This window comes from Lepidochelys kempii, chromosome 10 (genome assembly GCF_965140265.1).
Source record: "Lepidochelys kempii isolate rLepKem1 chromosome 10, rLepKem1.hap2, whole genome shotgun sequence".
NCBI lineage: Eukaryota > Metazoa > Chordata > Testudines > Cheloniidae > Lepidochelys > Lepidochelys kempii.
This window is the reverse complement of record NC_133265.1, coordinates 76,325,029-76,349,160: the sequence shown is the minus strand read 5'-3', so window position 1 is coordinate 76,349,160 and position 24,132 is coordinate 76,325,029. Positions and strand designations below refer to the sequence as shown.

Genomic DNA, 24,132 nt, shown 5'->3' with positions numbered 1-24,132 from the left:
TTTCACACCGCAATAACAATAAGTATATAAAAAGATTTTGCGGTTCATTGAGAAGCATCTGGCAGTCCGGATTTGGCCTGCAGTTCACCTGTTGACTACCTGTGGCCTAAATTATCAGTCACATTGTCTCTCTTCTTGTACCTATCCACATGTTTCGCCCTGTCCACGAGAGAAAAAGGTACTTGGTTTTCAGTCTGATTAGCTCAGTCAAATTAAACATGATTGGAAAGTCCCTTTAACACTTAATGTAGACACTGTTTTATCAGTTAAACACCTTTTCAGTTGAATTGATTGGTCATGTTGTAACCTGTGTGGGAGAACAGGCTACAATATGATCCACTCGTGGGATTTTAAAGGTGTTTCAGTGTGTCTACAGTGGTGTGAAAGGGACTTTCCAGTCTTGTTAAGCTAACTTGATCTGAAACTAGTACCTTTTCTTTCCTGTGTAGTCAGATACTTTGTTTAACTTTTCTTTTAAAACTCCAGCCTTGTGGAAGTTGGGATTAATGGAAGTTTTAGTTCAGTTTGTTTTAACCAAACATTACCACAGAAAAGGAAAACAATCTGTTTCTTTAGGGCAGGGATAGATAGCGAAGGTTTAGTGGTCAAGTCCTATGTATTGTTAAGGTAAATCACAGTGGGACCCTCGGTCATTTATAGATTACTGGGGGAGGGGATATAAATATAATTTCCCATTGACTTTTTATTGAGTTATGTTTCTGATCATTGGAAACTCAGTGCAGTTATGTATGATGGTACTGTGCTGGCAGTTTTCTTTTAATGAAGTCAAAATAGTCTGGACGAGTTGGCAGATCTAGATTTAAAACACTCTGAGGCAGCGGGCGGTAGTAGGCAGCTAAAAGCGTTGTATAGTGGCCATAAATGTGACCTGCTGAGCCCAGCCACATGCTGAGATGATTTTCATCTTGTGAGAGTTGGCTACCTTACCCGTGCAACTTAATTGTACGTGCTGTAGGTTGCTGTCAGCCAGTTGCTGAGTCACTTGGATGTGTAGACAACTGTTTAAAATAAATAAATAAATAAAATAAAACTGTACACACGACCTCTTTTTAAGGTGAAGAGAGGTCCCCTAGAGAGACAATTTCTGTTGAGCTCTATTGTCATCACAGGTTGTGAAACATAAATTCTGTTATAAAGAGCTTGTAATTTTCAGTCTTACACTTTTGCTTTAGCAGGCATTAGACTACAACTACTAGCATAGAGCTTAAACATCATTATCACAGTTTTGCTCTCATAGTTACTGATCATAATATGCCACCTACTCACTTGTGTATTGTGTCTTCCATAGAGTGACTTTTTTTTATTATTATTTTTTTTTGGTGCTGTCAGGCAAGTGATCCCGTGGGTTAAGAAACAGCACAAAGGCTGACACATTTTCCTTCTTTCCTGCAAAAAGAGAACTGGATTTAATCCCAGGACTTAAGCGTTTGCTTACTTTTTCTGTACAAGAAAGTTTCTTCATATGTTTGGATTCTGCCCCTTTTTTATGATCTGGTTAAATTAACCATGTCTGTAACTTGGTCTCTGTGTATATAATGTCTTCTGCAGTTTCCACAGTATGCATCCGATGAAGTGAGCTGTAGCTCACGAAAGCTTATGCTTAAATAAATTGGTTAGTCTCTAAGGTGCCACAAGTACGCCTTTTCTTCAAAAGTGATGCAGCACAGGGTATATCTTAACTGTAGAGCTAACCTAGGCTCTTACTTGGTCTTGCCTATAACCCTCCTCCTGTTCACGCACAACCCTCTCACCTGAGTTTGGTGCTGGGGGAAAAAAAAAAAAAAAAAAAAGGACAGATAGGAATAGTTAACCTGAAAAAGGTCTGCTATCATACACCTTGTAAGGAGAGTGATCCCTTTAGAAAAGGAGAGTGGAGTGGGGGGAGAGAGAACCTGGATTTGTGCTGGAAATGGCCCACCTTGATTATCATACACATTGTAAGGAGAGTGATCACTTCAGATAAGCTATTACCAGCAGGAGAGTGGGGTGAAGAGAGAAAACCTTTTGAAGTGATAAACACCCATTTTTTCATGGTCTGTGTGTATAAAAATATCCTCACTGCATTTTCCACTTTTATGCATCCGATGAAGTGAGCTGTGGCTCACGAAAGCTTATGCTCAAATAAATTGATTAGTCTCTACGGTGCCACAAGTCCTCCTTTTCACTTAAAGTGTGTGTGTGTGCGCGCGTGTGCTTTTGGGAGAGTTGAATGAAAGGGCGTCATAAAGAAACCAGCAATGCCAAGAGAAAGTTTTGGTTGATCATGGACACAATATTCAATTGCACTTACAATGAGTTAGAATAATAAAGTCAAATCAGTTTAAAGGTAGGTATGCAGAGGCTTTGTAACCTGGGTGAAATTAGTGTCCTTCTCTGAGGCTTTGGTGAGTGTAATGCATGATTCTGGGTGCCTGAGTAACAGGATGGACCTTTTGTAGGAAGTATACAGAAAAGCTATAAGGCTAAAACAAAATACGTAGTTTGGCTAATGGATGATGTAGGGAGAATGTCAGTCATCGTTAAGTACATAGAGGATAGGGGAATCCTGTTCACTTTAACTCTGAGGATGGTCCTTTTCCTTACACTTCCTTTTCTCACCAGAGCAGAAGAATAGTTGTATAAGGTGGTAAGGAGTGTAATAAACCAAACAAAAATTAATCAGGCGGTATTTTCTAGCTGTGAGATCTTAGATTGCACAATAGTCTCCAGTCTCTAAAGTCATCTAAAAGATCACCATTTGTTAGCTTTGTTCCCAGATATTGACTCGTTAAGTGCAAAATAAGCCCCTAAATATAAACAGGAATACTTCAATGATTTAACTTCAAATGAAAACCGTTTGTTTGGGTTTAAATGTTCCCTTGCAGTGTTTGCAAACCAAACATGGCAGCATTGTGTTTGGTGCCTGAGAACCTGAAGTTTAAATTAATTAAAACAAACAAATAAAACTTCAACAGAAGTGAAAAGTGGTTCATTTTTTTTCCAGACTGAGAGTCTCTCTCTTAGCAGGACAAAACACAAGAATATACTTTGTGGAAGAATCCTGTGTTATCAGGGGATGGACTATAAGGGATGTCTACAGTCGCTGATTTCTATGAATTCTGCAATTAACTTCCACTGCCCACAGCATGCACCCTTCAGATATCTGCAGTAGGTGGTATGATAATGCAGGTAGCTTTCTGACCGTGTTAAAAGGCATCACAATTACAGAGCTGGCTGCCCCTTATCTGGGATCTCTGAGAGCATTCAGGAGTTGAGCCTGTGGGCTTTACCTCTGCTTGGGTGAAATTCCACAATTCTCCCACTCTACAAAGCCCTGGGCTATGTCAAGTACTCCTATCATGTAGGTCCAACTGAGTTCAAGAACTTACTATTGTTCTCTTTGGAAGTCTGTGACCAGTGGTATACAGTGACCAGACAGCCTTCTTAAAACCAGTGTAGCTTCTACAGATACCCCCAGCAGGCTTTTTTGTCTCAGGGCTGCTCTACACTTAAAAATTAGATTGGCCTAGCTGTGTTGCTCAGGGCTGTGAAAAATGTTGCTCCCTGAGTGCCATGGTTAGGTCAACCCAACCCCCTATATAGACGCAGTTGATGGACAGAAGAATTCTTCCTTTGACTTAGCTGCCACCTCTTGCAGAAGTGGATTAACTACATAGGTGGGAAAACACTTTCTGTTGATGTAGGAAGTGTTTACGCTGTGGTGCTGCAGCAACACAGCCTCAGCAGTACCATTGTAGTGGCTCTAGGGCAGATGTAGCTTCAGTCTGGTACCCTGCAACAAGTATGGAGTCTCTGGAATTTGTCCCTTTTAATCCTGCCGGAGTTCTTTTGTTATGTGGTTTGTGGGCTTTTTTCTGTTTGCTGAAAAAGAGTTGCGTAGGTTGGCCGGAGACTGAGGCAAAATCATCAGCGCTAATAGTTCTGACATTGTCTCTTAACAGCTCTTTAGTGTTTGTTTAGGGATGGCTATATTGAGGCATTCTTTTCCTTCTTTCCTGTTTTTCCAGACCGCCATCTATTGAGTTTACTCAGTGTAGTCCATACAGTAAACATCCCAAGTGTCAAGGCTAACACACAGTATTCATAAGTTATGACAGGGCAGCTTCAAATCTGTCACACATGGTAAGCATTTCTTTCGTTGCTGTGAAAGAGAGATGGGAGTTTTGGAAATGTCTGATTTTATGAATGCTGTAAATCCGAGGCGTAGGCACTGCTGGACAGTAAATGTGCTGCTCTAGACCAAATTCTTTAATAAGGACCTCCCATGGGTTTAAGCTGAAAACACGTGATGAGAAGGAAGTGGCTTCATAGGGAATAAACAACAAAACACTGTTTAGAAGTTGTACTGATCTCCCAGATGGACACATGGCTCTGTGTTGACCTTACTGAAGGATGATCTGATCTAATCGTCTTTATTAGTGGAGTTTGGGAGGAGAGCAACAGCACCATATTCAGAAGCATCATCTGCTAGCTGAATGCGAGTAATAGTTAAGGCCACGTTTTAGTCACAGGTATTTTTAGTAAATGTCATGGACAGGTCATGGGCCACAAACAAAAATTCACGGCCCATGTCCTGTCCATGACTTTTACTATATACCCCTAATTAAAAGTTGGGCCAGGGGGCTGTGGGTGCTCTGGGTGGGAGGCGTGCAGCAGTGTGTGGTCCGGGACCCCCGCTGGTGCTGGGGGACGGGGCTGGCAGGCTCTCTACCTGGCTCTGTGTGTCCCTGCAGCTCCTAGAGGGGGAAGCGGCCGAGGGGTGCTGCGCACTGCTCCCACCGCAAGCGCTGGCTCTGCAGCTCCCATTAGCTGGGAACCACAACCAATGGGAGCGGCGGGGCGGCGCTTGTGTGCGCGGGCAGCGCACGGAGCCCCCTGGTCCCTCCACCAAGGAGCTGCAAAGACATGCTGGGCCCCCAGTAAGTGCCACCCTGCACTCCAACCCCCTGCTCTAGCCCTGAACCCCCTCCCACACACCCCAACTGCTGCTGCTGGCCTAGGCGCTGCCCAAGTCAGGCAGCCCCTGAGCCGGCACCGGCCTCTGCAGAAGTCACAGAGGTCACGGAAAGTAATGGAATCCGTGACTGACACGCAGCCTTAATAATAGTTAGACTCGCCTCACTTATTTAAAGGGAGCGTGCTCAGGATTGGCCATGTTTGGCCCAGTGAGACTTTGTTTTGGCTGCTGTTGTGTGGTGGGTAGGTTCTCACTTAAAATTGAACAAACGGACCTGGGTTTTCTTTGACCCATTCTTTGTCTTTCTGAGCAGCACTGGAACAGCTGTTGGTAAAACAGGATAACGTCCACTCTGTAGAAGTCATGCAGCGGGTTACTAGCTGGAGGATTTATTCTGTTTGCTACCAGCATGTGCCAGGTTTCAGTGGGGGCAAGGGGTTGGGTGGCCCATGCCTTTCCTACTCCTGCAAAGCATCTGAGCTCTCTGGGACACAAGCTGTTTCTCCCTTCCTCATCCTCAAGGAATGGTGACAACATTGATTCCCAGGCTGGTACACCTTATGAGGCTTGGATATTTTTCTGTGCTCGGTGTCCAGCACTTTTTCCGGCATCTTATCCAAAGTACCCCTTAAAATTGTATCTGAAGTACCCAGGGGAGACTCCCTGATCTGATGTGGCCAAAATGAAGCATTTTTATCAGGCTGTTTGAGTCCTCTGTAGGAAGTGTGAGACACTGATGTAATGCAGGGCCTTGGCAGGAGAGAAGTTAAAGGGGAAGAATGGGGGGAAATCCTTGGGCCTCTGAGGATGAGAGTCTTGCCTCCCTCTGTATTGACCCATTGGTACACAAAACAGGAGAAATACAAATGGGGAGTTGATTTCCAGATTACTGCTTAGTTCACTGGGCATAAGTGAGCCTCTATCCTCAGATTCAGCTCTAATAGAATCATAGAATTGTAGGACTGCAAGGGACCTCTAGAGGTCATCTAGTCCAGTCTCCTGCAGCTCATGGCAGGACTAAGTATTATCTACCCGTGTGGCTAGAGAGAACCTGCTCGTCACAGTGTCTTTTGGGTTCAAGCAGGTCTCTTGCTTGATAAAAGGAGCTTTGCACTCAGGGTTCTGCAGCCTCAAAGAACCTCTTTTCCCATTCAGCAGAGCGACAGGAGAAGCTCTTAAAGGTGCGGTGACCATTAATATCATCTGGGGGATCACCAAGACCATTTTGTGTGTAGTATGTCTTCGATTTAATAAAATTAAAGCTAAAGCCACTGACAAATGGGATTTAAAATGAAAGGAATTGTATGTTTTGAAAAACACTGGGTTCCTTTAAACACTTTCTAAATGGAGTAACTGGAAGAAATACAAAATTTAGAAGTGAAAGCCAGGCAGTGATGAACTGATTTCAGGTTGCTTTGAGGTAACAGTCTCTTACATAAAAACAGTGAATGTGTTTGAGGTGTGGGTCATGCCCTTTAGTTCTTAAACTTGAATAAATAAGTTACCAGAAACGTGGAAGCAATGTAGACCCAAGTACTGAACAGCAAGGTTCATGCTGATTTGCCCCATGGAGATGGCCATTTTGCATGGAGGCTGTTGCTTTCATCTTGTTTTGAGTCTCTCTTCTTGCCCTTTACCAAGAGGCAAAGCCATTAAATCATAATTGATTTGTTGACTTAAATAACTGTTTGGCAGATGTGTATGAAGAGGGATTATAATAAGATTTCAAAGTCTCCTGTTTCACGGAAGGCAAGAAATGATGCAAAAGTAAGACAAAAACCCACTTCACAAAATAGCCATTGTGGAACAACTGGCTCCATGATTGCTAAAAATTATATTTAAATAACAGTTGTTTCTAAATATATGCAATTTGGAGATTTTAACTGTATTCTTTTTAGATGGCTTATCTGTTCAAGATTGTTTTTATCTTCTAAACAGGTGATTACTATTAGGAAAGACGACTGCTTGGAATGTGATTAGATTTGTTGCTTTGTTGATGTTCCAAGACGGTAGAAAGTTTCGAAGTTCTGTGAATAAGTAGACACAAGTTACTTGATTCCTGCCCCCCCTCGTCCCAAACCCATCATAAAGAGGCAGAAATGTAATTGCGGGGGGGAAAATCCCTATTTTCATGCTTGAATATCTTACAAAACAACCAAGTGGATTTTATCATGCTTGAATATCTTACAAAACAACCAAGTGGATTTTATCAAACTTATTCATACATTTTTTTAAGGCCAGAAGGGACCATTAGATCATCTAATATGACATCCTGCATGTCTCAGGCCATTGCATTTCACCTAGTTACCTCTGTATTGAGCTCGCTAATGTGAGTTTGGCTAAAGCATCTCTTCGGAAAGACATCCAGTTTTGACCTGGAGACATAAAGAGATGGAGAAACTTCTCTTGGTAGGTAGTTCTCATGGTTAATCACCCTAACTGTTTAATTAAAAAATTGCCTTCTCAGAATTGACCCCTCTGTTGAGAATAAGCATGAGAAATTGCAGCAATAGGGGAGAAAAGTTTGGAAAGTTGGAAGCAGCTGGAGGAAAATGAATGTGTCACCTTATCAGTAAACTATACTGGTTGTTATAATAGTCTACTAAAAGGAATAGCTATATTTTTAATGGAGCAATATTAACAGGCCATGCATTATTAACTGTTTTACAGCAGTACAGTGGGTTAGTTGCATGCATTGTGGCAAACTTTACATCTGAATTTGAGGAAATACTTTAACTGTATTGGACGCAAAATATGTTACTCTAGGCGAATTAAAAATATCTAGTAGTGAACACACAAAGAAACCATACACTACTGCATATAAAAATTTATAAAGGACATTGTAGTGTGTTTTCTGTCCATTTGAGAGACCAGTTTATATTGTAAATCTAAACACAGTCCCTAAATGTCGTCCAAAGAAAACACAACATGGCCAAATTGAAACTGTAGTAGTCTTTTATCTCAGATTAATTTGTTTTTCATAAAATCCCTTTCAGGACAGTGAACAAAAGTGAGGAAAAGATGATGCATTATGGAGTAACTAACTTTCATAGAAAAAGAAAAGGAGTACTTGTGGCACCTTAGAGACTAACCAATTTATTTGAGCATAAGCTTTCGTGAGCTACAGCTCACTTCATCGGATGGACGATGTGAACTTCTAAAAGAAATGAGACCGCAAAGCAAAACAGTGGCCAAACTTAAATAAATAAAAAGGTCTTTTTTCATTTATCCCCTGAACTTGGAGACATTTCCTCTTTACCTAGGAAAGGTAGAATTTGCCAGGTGTAATATGAAATAAGGTGTTTTCCCTGATACATAGCTGGTGCTCTGTGATTTCCATTATCTTCATTATTAGTTCTACAAAACATATAACTTATTAGATAACCAACTAAAAAAAGCCAGTTCTTTAAGATATGTCGGTGGCACACTCACACGTAAGCAATCTAATCTGACATCCTGTGTGTCACAGGCCATTACATTTCACCTAGTTACCTCATAAACTGCATTGTAAGGCCATGCTATAGATCTTATGTTGTGCTGTATTGTGGCTTTCCCTCACAAGTTCAGAAGGAGAGGAATGGTGTTCTCATGGCGGCTTGACAGACTTGATGGATCTTAACCAAGCAGAGACAATGGATGAAGAGCAGATCTCAGAGACTGAATCGCAGTGAAAGGGGAAAAAAGGGACTAGATTGAAAATGGAGCGGAGGGATAGGTGGTGGTGGTGGTGGAGAGACTTGTAGAAGAATGACCAGTAAGTATGAAAGCCTAATCATTGAGATGTATGATTAAAAATCAGTATATCAGGATTGTGAAGGAACAGAGAATTGAACACTTAATTGAGTTCATCTCCCTTGCCCCCAATACTGGGGAATTTTGGTTTCTAAGAATGAAATTCAGGGTCAGACCCAAAGCCAAGTCTTTCTCTATCGCTCTAATTGCAGTTGTTCCATTTCACATGATTTTAATGTTTGCCTGGAGAGACCTTTCTAAGCTGGCAATTGTGGGTGCCAGTCTGTCTGCTCATCCAAATCCTGAACGACATACAGTGCTAGAAACCTTGATTCATTTGCACATTCAGACATCCTAGAATTCCTCTGACAGATTTCTCCCCGCCCTTTACAGCTTTTATCACAGGTTTTATGGATTGGATTTCTTTAACTCTTGTAGTCTGGCTCCTGAATGTGGGTGATGCCAGCTTCATCAACCTTTGCTCCTCCTCTTCCCCACTGTTTCCTTCCGTCAGCTAATACCATGGCACTCGGTCTTGGCAGGACCCGTAGTTATGCTTTAGTCAGACAGTAGCGTGTAGTAAGATAGAAGGTGCCTGTCTCGTGCTGGTTCTCCAAAAGTCCAAGTGTCTCTCACTGGTATCCTAGATTTTTTTTTTTTTTTTTTTACAGGCTCATGGAACAAGTTTTCTTGCTTATGTATGCCTCCAATGTGGTAATTCACCTCAAAATCATTGCAGCCTTCAGTTTGCAATTTTGCAGTTTGTGTGTCTGGGTAGTACAGAAGTGATAGTAGATGATGATTTGCCCATGAAACATCAGTTTCTGACCAGACTATCCTCTCCTGCTATCTTCCTGTACTCCCCAAAGAGTAAAGTTTATATTTTTCCTCTTTGTCTATAATGCATACACTAACTCCAGCTGATCCCTTGGGATGTTAACTACCTTTAAGTTCTTGTTGGATATTAAGGCTGCTATGGTTTAAGCATGTTCATGTTTCAGATCCTTTGTTAACTTACGGTAATAGTCTTAGCTAGGTGTTTTGAGACAACAAGACTGCTTTCTGTTGCTAAAGCAATTTGTGAAGCTCTGGACAGTTGGTATTTAGGTTGGATATTAGGAAAAACTTTTTCACTAGGAGGGTGGTGAAACACTGGAATGCGTTACCTAGGGAGGTGGTAGAATGTCCTTCCTTAGAAGTTTTTAAGGTCAGGCTTGACCAAGCCCTGGCTGGGATGATTTAATTGGGGATTGGTCCTGCTTTGAGCAGGGGGTTGGACTAGATGACCTCCTGAGGTCCTTTCCAATCCTGATATTCTATGATTCTATGATTAGAATTTGAGTTACTGGCTCCTGTGCTTGTGTTTAGACCACACAATCTTCTCAGAGAAAGTTGGTGGTAAAGTAATTAAGTTCAATATGCATAAAACAAGACACACAGTCTCCCCATCCAACTAGATCCACGGGTAAGCTTGCTTTAAACAAACTGTCATTTTTCTTCCTTTAGCTCACAATGCCTGATTTGTATTGTCCATATTAGGGCATCCTTTTTCCATTTCATTTCTTCCACCAAATACCTCAAAGATCAGTGTTGTCAGCGAGTTCAAGAACAACTGACTCTTGAGCTCTTATCCTTGCGCTTTGTGGTTTTTAGGTGGTTTCTTGTTCCCTAGAGAAGACCATGCATCTTTGTTTTATATTTATAGAGAACTGCTTATGTAGGTAATTCTTGTATTTATTAATACAATCTTTCAAAAAAGTATGTTCCAGTCTATTTTGAGTGATTATTGTGGCATTGGCATTGACATAATAGAGGGCTTTTTCTGTCAAGCTTCTTTTTCCTTTTGTGTGCATTTTCTCTCCAGATGCGAAAAGTCAGACAACTTAAGTTGGTTATGAAGCTGTTTCCCCATATATTGGATTTTCATGTCCTATTGACAGCTGACTTCATGAGAATACATTGGGTTCAATCTAGTGTTTTCAAGGGAAATTCCTCATTATGACTCAAATAAGTATTCTTGTAAATAAGTCTGTTGTTTATCCTGTTTTTCTTAGGGCTTCAGGAACTCCACTGTGGGTTTGTGCCAGAATTAGTGAAACTTGGTTCACTGGAGTGCATGCGAACAGGAACTCTATGAATTAGAAAGAAGTCAGAACACTTTCTTTTCCTAATGCTTGCAGAACAGGAAGTGCTGAGTAGCATTCTGTGTAGTTGTAATGTTGCTGATCTTTTATGTTCTGGTGTGGGGGCCAAGTTGGCGTGAGAATCTGGGAAAGTAGATTAGGTTTTCGTGTTGAGTGGTTTGGGGATTTAGAGGGTTGAAGCCAAATTACTGTGTTCTCCAGTGCTTTAGTTTCTTCTCAGCTTTAATTTAGTAACCTAAGGGTTAAAGATTTTTATATATATGTATATATTTTTTTAGGTGTAGTCCTCTCATTAAACTCGCTGGGAATCGTGTGACTGAAATCTCAGCCTATCACCACTTAAAAGATCACCTCTAAAAGTTATGACCTGTTTTGTTGAATTAATTGAAGCACTGTGCATTCTGTTTTTATTCCATGGTAAAATCCAGGCTTGCTTGCAGCAGCCATAAGAAAGCATCAGTTTTGTACCCACTGCAGAACATGTGTGCTTCTAGCGCTCTTCTTTTGCATGTAATATTAACACTGATCAGTTAAATGAGATAAAATGAAAGTGGTATATTCAATAATAGGCCCAAATTATGTGCTTATTCTTTAAAAATTACAGTTTAATTGTGGAGTTAAAATTTTATGGCAGACCAAATGTTCAGTCAGAGCTGTTTCAATTTAATTTGTCTTAATTTTGTTTTAAAGTTTAAAAACTTGTCTTAAGTTGATTAAGGATTTGTTTTTTTTTCCTCTTGTGTTTTCAGTTTGTGGGCCAAATGTCGACATTCGCAATGATATCCATGAGCTGAAGCGCTTAGAGAACTGCACGGTAATTGAGGGTTTCCTCCAGATTCTGTTGATCTCCAAGGCAGAGGACTACCGCAGCTTCCGCTTCCCAAAGCTCACAGTTATCACCGACTACTTGCTGCTGTTCCGTGTGGCAGGCTTAGAGAGCCTCAGTGATCTCTTTCCCAACCTCACGGTTATTCGCGGGAGGAACCTCTTCTACAACTATGCCCTGGTTATCTTTGAGATGACTAATCTCAAAGAAATTGGGCTTTACAATCTGAGGAACATCACCCGAGGGGCCATCCGGATTGAAAAAAACTCTGACCTGTGTTACCTCTCCACAGTAGACTGGTCTCTGATCCTAGATGCAGTGTCCAACAACTACATAGTTGGGAATAAACCTCCAAAGGAGTGTGGGGACTTGTGTCCAGGGACGATGGAAGAGAAGCCATTGTGTGAGAAGACCTCCATTAACAATGAGTACAACTACCGCTGCTGGACCACCAACCACTGCCAGAAAAGTAAGAGTTGAAATTTTCTCTACTTTAAATAATTTGAGACACCTATTCCTGTTGGTAAAATCCACTTGATAGGAATGTTGGAAAACCTTGGCTTCATAAGCCCTTATTTTTAAAAAGCTACTTTTTAAAGAGAGAGAATTCCTCCTGATTTATTTTTTTATTGTTATTGAGGGGTACAGTCATTATCAAAGATGGCTGGTACGGTACTATTAATAATTAGTATAATTATCTTTAAAGATGTTTGGTCTGTAATATATAACTAGACAAACATTTCAAACAAAACCTCACCTTAGCTATCTCCTCTGGGAAGGGGAAAAATAAATTGCATCTATTTCCCCGTAGCTCTGTATTGACAGAACCACTTCTAGATGAGCCAGGAGTAGTCCATAGTATCATGATTTCTGTTTCCATACTTGCAGCATCACAATAGTGACATTGACTGGTGGCTAGTTGTACTTATTAAAATCTTCAGTAACAGCCAATAAGGGAGTTTCCATCCTACAGCATGCCGAATTCCGAAGGTTGAATGTGCATTGTGTGAAGAAGTCCTTTCTTTGGTTTGTTTTAAACCAGCTGCCTATTTATTTCATAGGTTGCGCTCTCATTTTTATGTAATTATCAGTTATGTACATAATTTATGATTTAAAAATTAGTCATGCAGAAGTCAGGTGTATGAGAAATATTCTCAGTACTCACAAGGAAAGACGAATCTGTCGTGAAACAGAGCTGTGTGGTTATTGCTGGTGAATGGACCACAGCAACAGGAGGTCACTTCAGGTTGTATTTTAAATCCCGGTTGTTAAAGGAACTACAATCCACCATCCTTTTGAATGTCTGTGGAAGCTTCTGCCCCCCAGCCCCCACCCCTTTTCACACTTCTCCCCGTGGCATAATGATAAAATGGACTAACTGGAGACATTTTTTTCAGCAGTCTTGGGACCCGGTTATCCTTGCAAGTGGAATGCTGTGCGTGGAATGCATTCCACTGGCAGTGAAAAGATGAAAGCTTCTGAGCTCCTGGAACGGTGGGGTCCAGTTGGTCAGTTTTACAGCTGTACATAATAGTAGACAAAGAGAAGTTCCATTTTAACCTACTTGAAGCCCACAAGGACTCTGTGTGGGGCCGTTAGAGGGGAGGTAAACAAAGATGCTCTCCTGCAAACACATGGTGTATGTCTATACTGAAGCTGGTAGTGAGCCTCCCAACCTTGATAGAGAGACTTGTGTTGAGTGGGCTTGTGCTACTGTGTTAAAAATGTCTGTTCGTTGCAGCACCAGTGGAGGCGTGGGCTAGCCCACTGAGTTTGGACCCATGGGGCAGGGTAGGCTTGAGCTCGAGTGGCTAGCCCAGACTCCACCAGTGCCCCAGTGTCCACACAGCTATTCTTTTTGTGCTTATCTTACAAGCCCTTGGTAGCACAAGTCTGTCTGCCCAGGCTTGCTTCCATCTGCAGTGTACCCTTAGACCAGGGATCGGCAACCTTTGGCCCATGGCCCGCCAGGGTAAGCCCCCTGGCGGGCCAGGCCGGTTTGTTTGCCTTCTGTGTCTGCAGGTTCGGCTGATCGCAGCTCCCACTGGCCGCGATTGGCCGAACCTGCGGACATGACAGGTAAACAAACCGGCCCAGCCCGCCAGGGGGCTTACACTGGCGGGCTGTGTGCCAAAGGTTGCCCATCCGTGCCTTAGACGTATGCTTAACTTGACTTGCATGAGGAGTCCCGTTGTGAGTTCAATGGGATTGTTCATGTGAGTAAAACTATACACATCTGTAAGTGTTTGCAGGACTCAGGCTACAGACTGGAATCTCTTTTGGTATTATGTTTTTGTCTCCTTTCCCTCCCACCCTCCATGATCTTCTACTAAGTGAAGTTAATCTATGTTAAGGAATTTTTTTCTGTTAATAAGTCAGTGTTTGTAATATAGTCAGAAGTTTTAAATAGTCAATGAGAGAATTGATATGCTGGCTTGCAATGAAGTTGTACTTGTGTGTCTGTTTGCAGTCTTGTTCTTATCTGCTATGGCACCGTTTATCTCTTCTGATAGCAGGTATAGACAAAAACAAATGGCAGAACTCGGTCTCTTTGCACTTTTACAAATAGGGCAAACAAGCTCATAGTTTACTCAAATCACCACAATTGTACTGTAGGCTTTTTGAGTTTATCCTGTAAACTTAAGAAGGCTGTGAGCTGAGCCTATCGGTAGGACTTAATTACAGGCAATAATCACTGGGAGGAGAAGTCCCCAATTTTTACCTGCAATCTTGGCTTGAGTTAAAGTAGTGATGGTCAATATCAGAATGTGAGAGAAGTTTCTGTACAAAAGAGAGTTGGAAAAACCTATAGAGCATTGAAGCTGGGACCTCCACTGGGGAAGCTGAATCCCTCAGTATTTTGAATATCTTGACAGTTCCACTCAGATGAGAATTTAGACATCTTGCCGTGCAGTTCTACTCCCCGCACCCCTCAAAAATAAAAACCCTTGACAAATAGCATTGTAGGGCTCTGTTTCTTTCAGTATTTTTTGTAGAAAATAGTTAGTTTAATTTAAATAAATAAAATAAAAATCCCCAGCTGTTAGGTCTGCATAATTCAGTCTGAATCAGGGAGTCAGGCTTGGTTTGTTCCTTCTTATGTATTACCACCAATAATAATGGTTCTGTATGGCCAAATTACGTCTTCAGTGAAACCACTTAATTGTCTTTAGATTATATCCTTGGTGATTCCTGTGCAACCTCATTGCCTTTCCTGGCTTTGGAATGTGGTTTTGTTTTATTTTTTGTTTTGTTTTAAACCTCGTTCAAAAGAACGTAAGAATGGCCATACTGGGTCAGACCAATGCTCCATCTAGCCCGGTATCATGTTTTCCAGTGGTGGCTGGTGCCAGATGCTTCAGAGGGAATGAACAAAACAGGGCAATTTCAAGTGATCCGTGCCCTCTTATCCAGTCCCAGCTTCTGGCAGACGGAGGTTTAGGGACACTTGGAGCATGTGGTTTCATCCCTGACCATCTTGGCTAATAGCCATTGATGGACCTGTCCTCCAGGAAATTAAATGTATTTTTTGAACCCCGGTATGCTTTTGACATTCACAGCATCCCATGGCAACAAGTTCCACAGCTTGATCGTGCCTTGGGTGAAGAAGTCCTTCCTTTGGCTTGTTTTAAACAAGCTGCCTGTTAATTTCATTGGGTGACCCTAGTTCTTGTGTTATGTGAAGGGGTAAATAATACTGCCTTATTCACTTTTCCACACCCATGCATGATTTTATAGACCTCTGTCATACCCCACCCCCTTAGTCATCTCTTTGCTTAGTTGAACAGTCCCAGTCTCTAATCTCTCCTCACATGGAAGCTGTTCCATCCACCTAATAATTTTTGTTGCCCTTCTCTGTACATATTCCAGTGCTATATATTTTGAGATGGGGTGACCAGACCTGCATGCAGTATTCAAGGTGTGGATGTACCATGGATTTATATAGTGACATTATATTTTCATTTTTATCTATTCCTTTCCTAATGGTTCCTAACATTGTTAGCTCTTTGTCTGGCACTGCACATTGAGCGGATGTTTTCAGGGAGCTATCCACAGTGGCTCCAAGATCTTTCATGAGTGGGAGCAGCTAAATTAGAACCCATCATTTTGTATGTACAGTTGGGATTGTTTTTTCCAATGTGCATTATTTTGCACTTACCAATACTGAATTTCATCTGCCATTTTGTCACCTAGTCACTCAGTTCAGTGAGACCCTCTCCATCTCTTTAATTTCACTCCCTTTTGCCTGTGTTAGCTTCTAGGTGCAAACCAGAGGATGAAACAGAGCACGAAAGGCTGTATTTTCCTTGAAGTTAGAAGTTCTGACTCTGAATCCACGTCGGAGGTAGATCTGTTGAAAAAGATGGTGCCATATTTACATTGTCACAATATCACCATAAGGCTCAAGGAGATCAAATCAGTGAAGAGGTAGTAGAAAGGAATCGTAAGAATAATTGTTGAAGCTCAGGTCCTCATGTGGAAATGGGAGAAGTGATGCTAGGGTGGAGAGCAGAAAAGGAAATGCCACAGCTAAGTATGTGAACCAAAGTTCTAATTAATAAAGAGCCAGAAACTTGGAACATGTTGTTGTTTTTGTTAATTGTAACATGTCAGGGGTTGCAAGAAAGAGGACTCTAAATTTGCCAGCTATCCATCTAGAAGAGAACCACTGTCCTTTCTGAAGGAAAAACAAAGGAAGTATACATGTTCGATTGTTTAAAAGGGAGCTTCCTGTTTATCCTACTTGATTGTTTGAGCACACTGGCAATGAACTCCTAATCTGGGGAGAAAGGATGTAAAAAAGACAAGAAGCTAGGGTCCAGGTTTTTAAAGCTATTCAGGTGTTTCTCCGCTCAGCACTGCAAGGCCTAAGTGACTTAGGGGCTTGATACTCATTTTTGAAAAGTGAGCTCTGAAGTGCCTAAGTTCCCTGTAAAAATGAGACTCAGGCTCCCGTGTTACTTAACCTTCCAGTGCTGCCTAGAGACACCTAAATACCGTTTAAAAACCTGGGCCTCAGTCTTTAACCTGCATTTTTTCTCCAAATAAAGGCAGGAGGGCTACAATATTTTTCTGGTGAGTTCGTATTCTTCTTTTTATGTAATTTTTTGTAGGATGAAGATGACAAACATTGACATTCCCATTGCATACCATAATAATGCTAAATTGAACTATGGAAATGCTGTACATAGTCTTACATTCATTTAATTGCTTACCCTTTTATGTTGGTTCTAGCTGTATAGTAGGGAGCATGTATTAAGTACCTCTGTCCTTATTTAGAGCTTCCATTAAAGGATATCAAATCAATGGGTAAATGTGGTGTGGGAACGTTTAGTTCTTTCAGCAGGCTGGCTTCTGTTTAATTTTGTCATTGAGCAGAAGTCAGTTTCTGTTTCCTCTTCTTTCTTGCCACAAACAAAGGAACAGGCCTTTGCTTCCTTTGATATAACTTGCATGGGAACAATGGTGGAGGGAGGAGGGAGACCGGGTAGCAGTTCTGTGTTTTAAAGAGGCAGAGTAACACTGACATTTTGATGATCTGTAAGCTGCAGAAAATGTCCAACTTTTTTTAAAAGCTTCAGTGCAAAGTTTCTGTGACTTCTTTGTCAGTTCTGTAGCCCCTGGCTGGTCTATCTAGTGCACACTCCTACTTTTAATGCCCTAGCTCCTTCCCTTTACAGCTCTCACACTGTGCAGCGTTGGACTTAGTCTTGTCTCTCTGTACACTTAGTTGTGGTCTGAGATGAAGGGTGCTAGCGTGCTGCATGCACGTCTCCTGGCAGCAGAATCACAGACAGTGGTGTTGCCTTTCTGAATAGAAGTGTTTGGATTGTTGCCAGCAGCTGTTGTGAGGGATGGGTTAAACAACGGCAAATTTACAGGAGATGGTAAAGGATAGCATCATATAAACGCAATGGTGACATTGTCAAGGGAGCGCCACGTTCATTTATGATTTGTCCAACACTGAAAGCAGGTTAAGCGTTGTTAAACTTTCCAGCGCTCAGATCAGGTAAAGTCATTCTGTTTTGTTCAAAGCAAACCAATGTTTCTCATTTGTACTAGTCCAGATGTTGGTTATATATCATTGAATCTAGCAGACGCAACCCATGGACTGGAATTTCAGGTGACTTCTTCCTAGGCCCAGAACTGCAGATGGACAGTTGTCCTGAATGCCCTGGGTGAAAAGGTTTATATTCTGTCTCCAGCAGGGAAAACCCCCATGATGGTGAGCCCTGGGCCTCTCAAAGACAGCATTCTTTGTGTGTCTAGAGGGCTTTAGCATTGGGCTTTTAGGAGGAAACTAACTGAAGCAGAAGATATCTAGGTGAGGATATGGAGGCTCTTGGCATCCTTCTCACCTGATTACTTCTTCCAAAGTGCAGAGGTAAAAGCACTTGGGGCAATGTCTTATGAGCACGTTCTTTGTTCTGAAGATTTTTTTTTTCCCCCTTCTTTGCATGATCACTGTAGACAGCAGTGAGTGTATGGGATTGACATATGAATCAGCCAGGACAAAGCTTGCCTTTGTAACACCATTTGAAATGACTCATGACTCCTCACCCCCTGCCACGTCATGGCATTTTGTCACCAGCTGTCAAGGTGGATAAGGTGTTAAAAGGCCTCAAGGGATCCAGAGCTTGGCTCCTGCCACTAACCTCTGCTGTAGACAGGATCTCGGGAAAGCAAGCATTGTCAGGAGACATTGCTTTTCTAATGCAACAGATCTTGCTTAATTTGAGACACATCCAAGTGGTACAGAAACTTCCTGCTACACTTGCTTCATTAAACAGTTCAGTGAGAGAGAATGGCTGGCCCTGGTAAACTGCACCAGAGAGCTTCTGTATCTTATCAACTTAGAGAATCAGGTGGCTGTTTCTTCCATGGCTCAGAAGAACAATAAAGCATGCAATTTTGTCCCTGGGAGAAGAGAGATTTCAGTAGAAAACCGTACTTTCTTCACCTTACCCTTCACAGTGGAGACGCCATGGAAGGGCGGGTGGAGTCTTCCTGCCTTCTTGTCAGCTATCTGAGCATTTTGTTTCCAGGTGAAACAGCAGCTGATAGCTTCCTAGCAGACCTCTTGTGATCATACATTTCACTTTTATAGTGTCTTTCCATTGACGGATCTCAATGTGCTTTATGAGCGTTAATTAATTTAGCCTCATGGCTCCCCTGAGAAGTAGGTTCAGTGGCAGTCCAGTTTTACACTGAGAACGGAGACTCTGGGTGTTTGTGACTTGCCCTAGCTCACACAGAAACCTTGCAGGATCTCTTTTCTCCCACTCAGTCTTGTGCCTTTAAGCACAAGACCATCTTTCTAGAAGAGAAGCAGCAACATAGCACTGGTACTAGCGATATGCAAGGCTTCATTCCTGGACTTCATTCTGTTTGCTCATTTCCGTTTATGCCCTCTGGCAGGTTTCATCTTCTGAAGTATCCAGGCTAATATATGGGCATTTTACAACCATGTGAGATGACGTACATTGGGAGCAGCCACGCGTCTTGTCACCAAGGCCCTTGTTATTACAGCAGAAATGACCAAAACTCTGTGGACTCGAACACAGTGAATAACTGCTCAATGCAGATAGTCTGCAGACATGACCAGCAGTATGACTTGCACCTTAAGTGTATGGAAGTTTTATCAGGTGGCCATTCTAGTCTGCTGTTAAGCCCAGAAAATACTGAATCTTGGAGAATCATGAATTGCAAAACTCCAGTTCTCTTGATAGCTTGAATCTTGATAGCTGCATACTAGCCCAGGAATCCAGCATTGCGAATTAACCAGTTCTCTCTCAACTCTCAATCTCAAGGCACTCCAGTTTAAGATCTGTCAAATAATCCTTATGCTTTGGCTTTATGCTCCTTTAGGTGAGGAGTCAACATGGAGGTTCATGGTCTCAATTGCTTGACCTTTATGTATTTCCATAAACTGAAAATATGCAACTCTTAAAGCTACTTGGAAGGTTAGTGCGCCTCAGTCACTGTCTCCTCCCTGTGTGTGGTTTGCTGAAGAAACTCAACTAGTACATTTGAGATATTTTCTGTTGGGGCTATAAAAAAAACCAAGCAGGGAAGCTTTCCCATGCAATGGGAAGGAAGTGCCAAAAATCATTAGAGACCAGTTTAGGCATTGTATGTCTCAGCTTGCAATAGCAGAAGCTCTTTAAGGGAGGTGGCGAATGATGTGCCCTTCCGTCACAAGGTTATGTAGTGAATACATGATCCTTCCATGTGGTTTGCAGAACTCCTTATATGGAGACACCTTCTGGCTAGATCCTGCCCTCTGATAAGTATGTGGAATTCCCATTGAAACCAGTGGGAGTTGTGCCCGTGCCACCATGGGCAGAATTTAGCCCTCAAATATTTGGAGTTCTCCATTGTTAAGACTCAACAACTCAACCTTAGACCCGGTTGGGGAACTTCGGGTCTAGCTGTCACAAACAACTCGCGCTTTCTTTATTATCAGTTGGCCAGCCTTTAACCTGTCCTTAAAGGGAAATGGCTTAGCTGAAAACCATCCCATGTGCTGTCTAGGCGGAATGGGAAGACATGAAAGCTGAGTGTCTAGATTGCTATGGAAGACCTTGTAAGAGAGTAAATTATGGTAGGTAAGTGAGAGGGATGTACTGTTTCCGATTATAAAACAAAAAAGGAGCCCTGCTTCTGCAAATAACATTGCAGCGCGTCTGTTGAAGTTTGCACGGTAAGTGAGACCCTGAAGCTAACTTTGCCATTGGCATAAGCAAGTGCAGATCTACTGACTTCACTTGGACGTATGCTGTCTCCACAGTTCTTTACGTGTGGTAATATAGTTGGGTGTGAAGACTGACTTGAGATGAAAAAATGTGTTTTTGTAGGCATATCAGTGTATCTACAACACTGCACAAGACAAGCATGGAAAACTTCTTGCCCCAGTGTGTGAGAGTGAATGCTGTTGAAAGCGAAGGTGGCAACAGTTGAGGCCTATGAAGCTGATAGTTAAGCAGATGGCTGCTGAGGACAAAATATTTTTAATGAAAATGGAGCTTTTTGTATCAGCCTAACTGTGTTGGTGGGGGGAGGGGGAAGTGGCCTGGAGATCACTTCTATTAAAATCACTGAACGTACAAAGAAAATAACATGATGCATTTTTGAAAATGGTTGGAATCTGCTCCTGTTTGCACAGAGCCCAAAAGATTTAAACACTCTTGAAGGGCCTGCTAGTCTGCTGGTGTTGTTCAGCATAGCTTCCTGGAGTTCAGGGGCACACATCACCAGTTGACACCAGCTCTGTGGATTCAGCAGGGTGGGTGGAGTGAACCAGGTGCCTGGATCTCCTGTAAAAAGAAAAGGAGTACTTTTGGCACCTTAGAGCCACAAGTACTCCTTTTTGTGAATACAGACTAACACGGCTGCTACTCTGGATCTCCTGTGTCTCTCTCATTTCTGCCTTCCCGCTCTCCGAGGAATATTCAGTGCGTGTTCTTTGTCCTCTAGAAATATTGAATGTTTGAACTATGCAGCCATGAGCAGAGAGGGAAGGACTTGTTTGGAGCTGGAGATGCTGAATCAGATAATTTGGATTTATTATAAATGGCAACTGCATATGTTTTCTTTCAAGTTTTTTGCTTTTTAGGGACCCTGAATGCAGTGGAAACAAGCCATGTCAGCAACAGCAAAACATGTTTTAAAAAGCTTGGTTTTTAACAAGAAAATCCAATTTGAAGTAATTTGTGAATCTAGCACATGTAGGTTCAATCCTGCCGTATTAAGATTGTTTTCTGAACCTGAAAATAACCACCCTTTACAGAGGACCTGGACTCGGTTGATTAGGATGCTGACTTATTAAATGAATGAGCAGGATGGTAGAAAACCAATTGCAAAAAGGCCCAGTTGGTGTGTCCCTGCAACAGGGTCACTTTTCAAGTAAATAGGGGAAAACTTGCAAAATCTGAACCGAAAGGAGCTGTGTCTTTAGGCATTTCGTTAGCATTTGTTGTTGTTTAAATTATTCTGAATGAATTTTCTTCATGACTTTCCCTCCCCTCCTGAAAAGCATGCTCATTAGCCAAAGGTTTCCCAGAATTTTTATTATAAGGCTGTGAGAGCATATTTAATTAGTAGGTGGGAATGACTGCAGAACCATTCAGGACAGTCTGTAGTTAATTACTGTAGTGGTGATTTGTCATCTGAGAAAATAGGTAAAATTAAACCAACTTAAATTTACTATTTTTTGTTGTGCTGTAACAAGATGCCATAACCTGATAAGAGTATTGTAACTTCCCAAAAATGTTGTTTGTATCCTAGTGAGCGGTGGGCAGTGCGAGATCCTTCTTGGCTTGTGAGTTTGTTTTGGCACAGGGATAATTGCAGTGTTTTAGAGAAGACTGTTATTTTGTTGGAGTTTCATGCGATGAAATTTCTAGTCTGTGGGATAATAAATAGTGCTTTTCAGGGGAGGTTAGTGTGCGACAAAGGTATACAATTTAGTAGAAATGCGTTTTTTATTTGGATCAGTGGCCCTTTTGTTGGCATAAAAGATAAAACTGTAAAGTGAAGAAACCAGAGTTAAGAAGTGAATCAACCCCATCTAAGAAATTTAGTTTATTCTGTTCCTTTTAAAATCAAAAATCTCCAAAGGATGCATTATATAGGCAGATTGAGTATCCCTGTCCCTCCCCAAGAGGTAAGTGTTTGTTTATCCTCATCTTATGGATAGATATACTGCGGCACAAAGAGGTTAAGTCACTTCTGCAAGGCCACATAGGCAAGTGAGTGAAAGAGCTGGGAATGGAACTCAAAATTTCTTACGGTTAGTCTCTGTGTTTATGCCTTTTGGTAGCCTCTTTTAAAACCAGATCTCTACCCCCTCCCCCCACCTTTTTTTTTTTAAAGAATAGATTAATACAATACACAGTACATGTACAATAATACATAAACCCTGCTTCAAGTGAAAGTCGCGTAGTGCAAATTATAAACATTAATGCTAAATGTATTTGCCTGTTTGTTCCCAGTGGTAGAGGTGTAGACTCTGGCATCTGGAGAGATACAGAAATTACAGTTCTGATTAGGAAGAAATGGGATTGACAGCTCTACAGTTAATTTACCTTGCAACAAACATGCTCTGGCTAGAAAGTGTAAATGGGATTTTCCTTGCTTTACGTGAAAGCGGGTTGTACATGCAGTGAAAAAGAACACACTGTGATAGAAGCCTGGTCCCAGTGGGCTAGTCGTTACACAGCAGGATCCTCCAGATCAATATTATGTCTGTGCTTCATTATTTCAGGCCTTTTCCTCAGGAAATTTTTATTTTATTATATTTATTTATTGCCACTGGAACACAAATTTTCTCTGAGCATCTCCCACACCACACCAAACCACCTCCCCTCTCCAAAAAGCTACCATAAAAATATAATTGAAAACTGCAGATGTTTTTGTGGCAGGTTTTCATCCCCAGTTTTGCAATTGTACATATTTTAATTCCTAGTACATCTGCCGCTGACATTTGCTGATGAAAGGGCAACAAAGTCCATGTCTGTGTTTGCACCAGATAATATAAAAGGATTATTGAGGAGTGAATGAAACAAACAAACAAAAAACGACACCACATAAATAATTAGAAATGTTGCCAATCTGTCTTTCCAAGTTTAATACATAAATTAAATATTTTTAAGCTTTACAACACTGCCAAAATGTTTCCAAAGAGATTTAAGAGATTGGTGCTTCAGAAATCTACTTGATAATGTGAGACTGACTAGCATTGGTTATTTTCCAAAAATTTAATGCTTGGTTTTACTTGTGGTACTTGTCGAGTTCTTGTTCTCGAGAGCTTGCTTTCATGCTAGAAGAGCTTGAGGAGGATACGTCAAGTGTTTGGAGAGGTTTCTTACCTCTTGTGTAGCTTAGTGCAATGTCAAATCTGTGGAATTAGCTGAATATCTGATCTTCAAGTATATAGATATTTAATCTGCATAACGTGGACTTCAGGCTTCACTGACACATATCCGACAAAAGGAGGACTTGTGGCACCTTAGAGACTAACATTTATTAGAGCATAAGCTTTCGTGAGCTACAGCTCACTTCATCGGAAACATATCAGACAAGTGTTTGATAATAGAATTGACGATTGCACTAGAAAGCTAGCAACCTACAGTGTAAGTCTTTTTAATTTTATGGTAAATTTGCAAAAGAACCGGGAATGAGGAATGGCCAAGGGGGTTTACAGAGAAAATGTCAGGGAAATGTCAAGTATAAAACCAGAGGAAAGCTGTGTTTTGCAAATGTCGCAGGGACAGCACAGGCGCAGCTCCTACTGAGAATTTTCTGTGATTCTCTTAAAAACATTTGTGACCTCAAATTAAAAAAAAAAAAAAAGCCAACTTTGATAAATTAAGCTGGATAGAATGTGAGGTTTCTGGGACTTGAATAACTGCAATTACTTTCCTTCCTTCTTTGTTTCACTTCCCCCCACG

The 24,132-nt window shown here is 41.5% G+C and overlaps 1 protein-coding gene across 6 annotated transcripts in view; it reads left to right on the top strand.

The window, feature by feature from the left end:
• Nucleotides 1-24,132, top strand: part of IGF1R (insulin like growth factor 1 receptor) — a 308,206-nt gene that overhangs the window by 27,230 nt on the left and 256,844 nt on the right. For 2 of the 6 annotated variants that reach the window (XM_073304258.1, XM_073304254.1), the window contains exon 2: nt 11,604-12,149. The exons of 1 other annotated variant lie outside the window; for it this stretch is intronic. In XM_073304258.1, coding sequence (XP_073160359.1) covers nt 11,604-12,149 — 546 coding nt within the window. Of the gene's footprint in view, nt 1-6,916; nt 7,388-8,540; nt 8,733-11,603; nt 12,150-24,132 lie in introns of all 6 variants that reach the window. 3 more of the 6 variants (XM_073304256.1, XM_073304255.1, XM_073304257.1) reach the window with 3 other exon arrangements.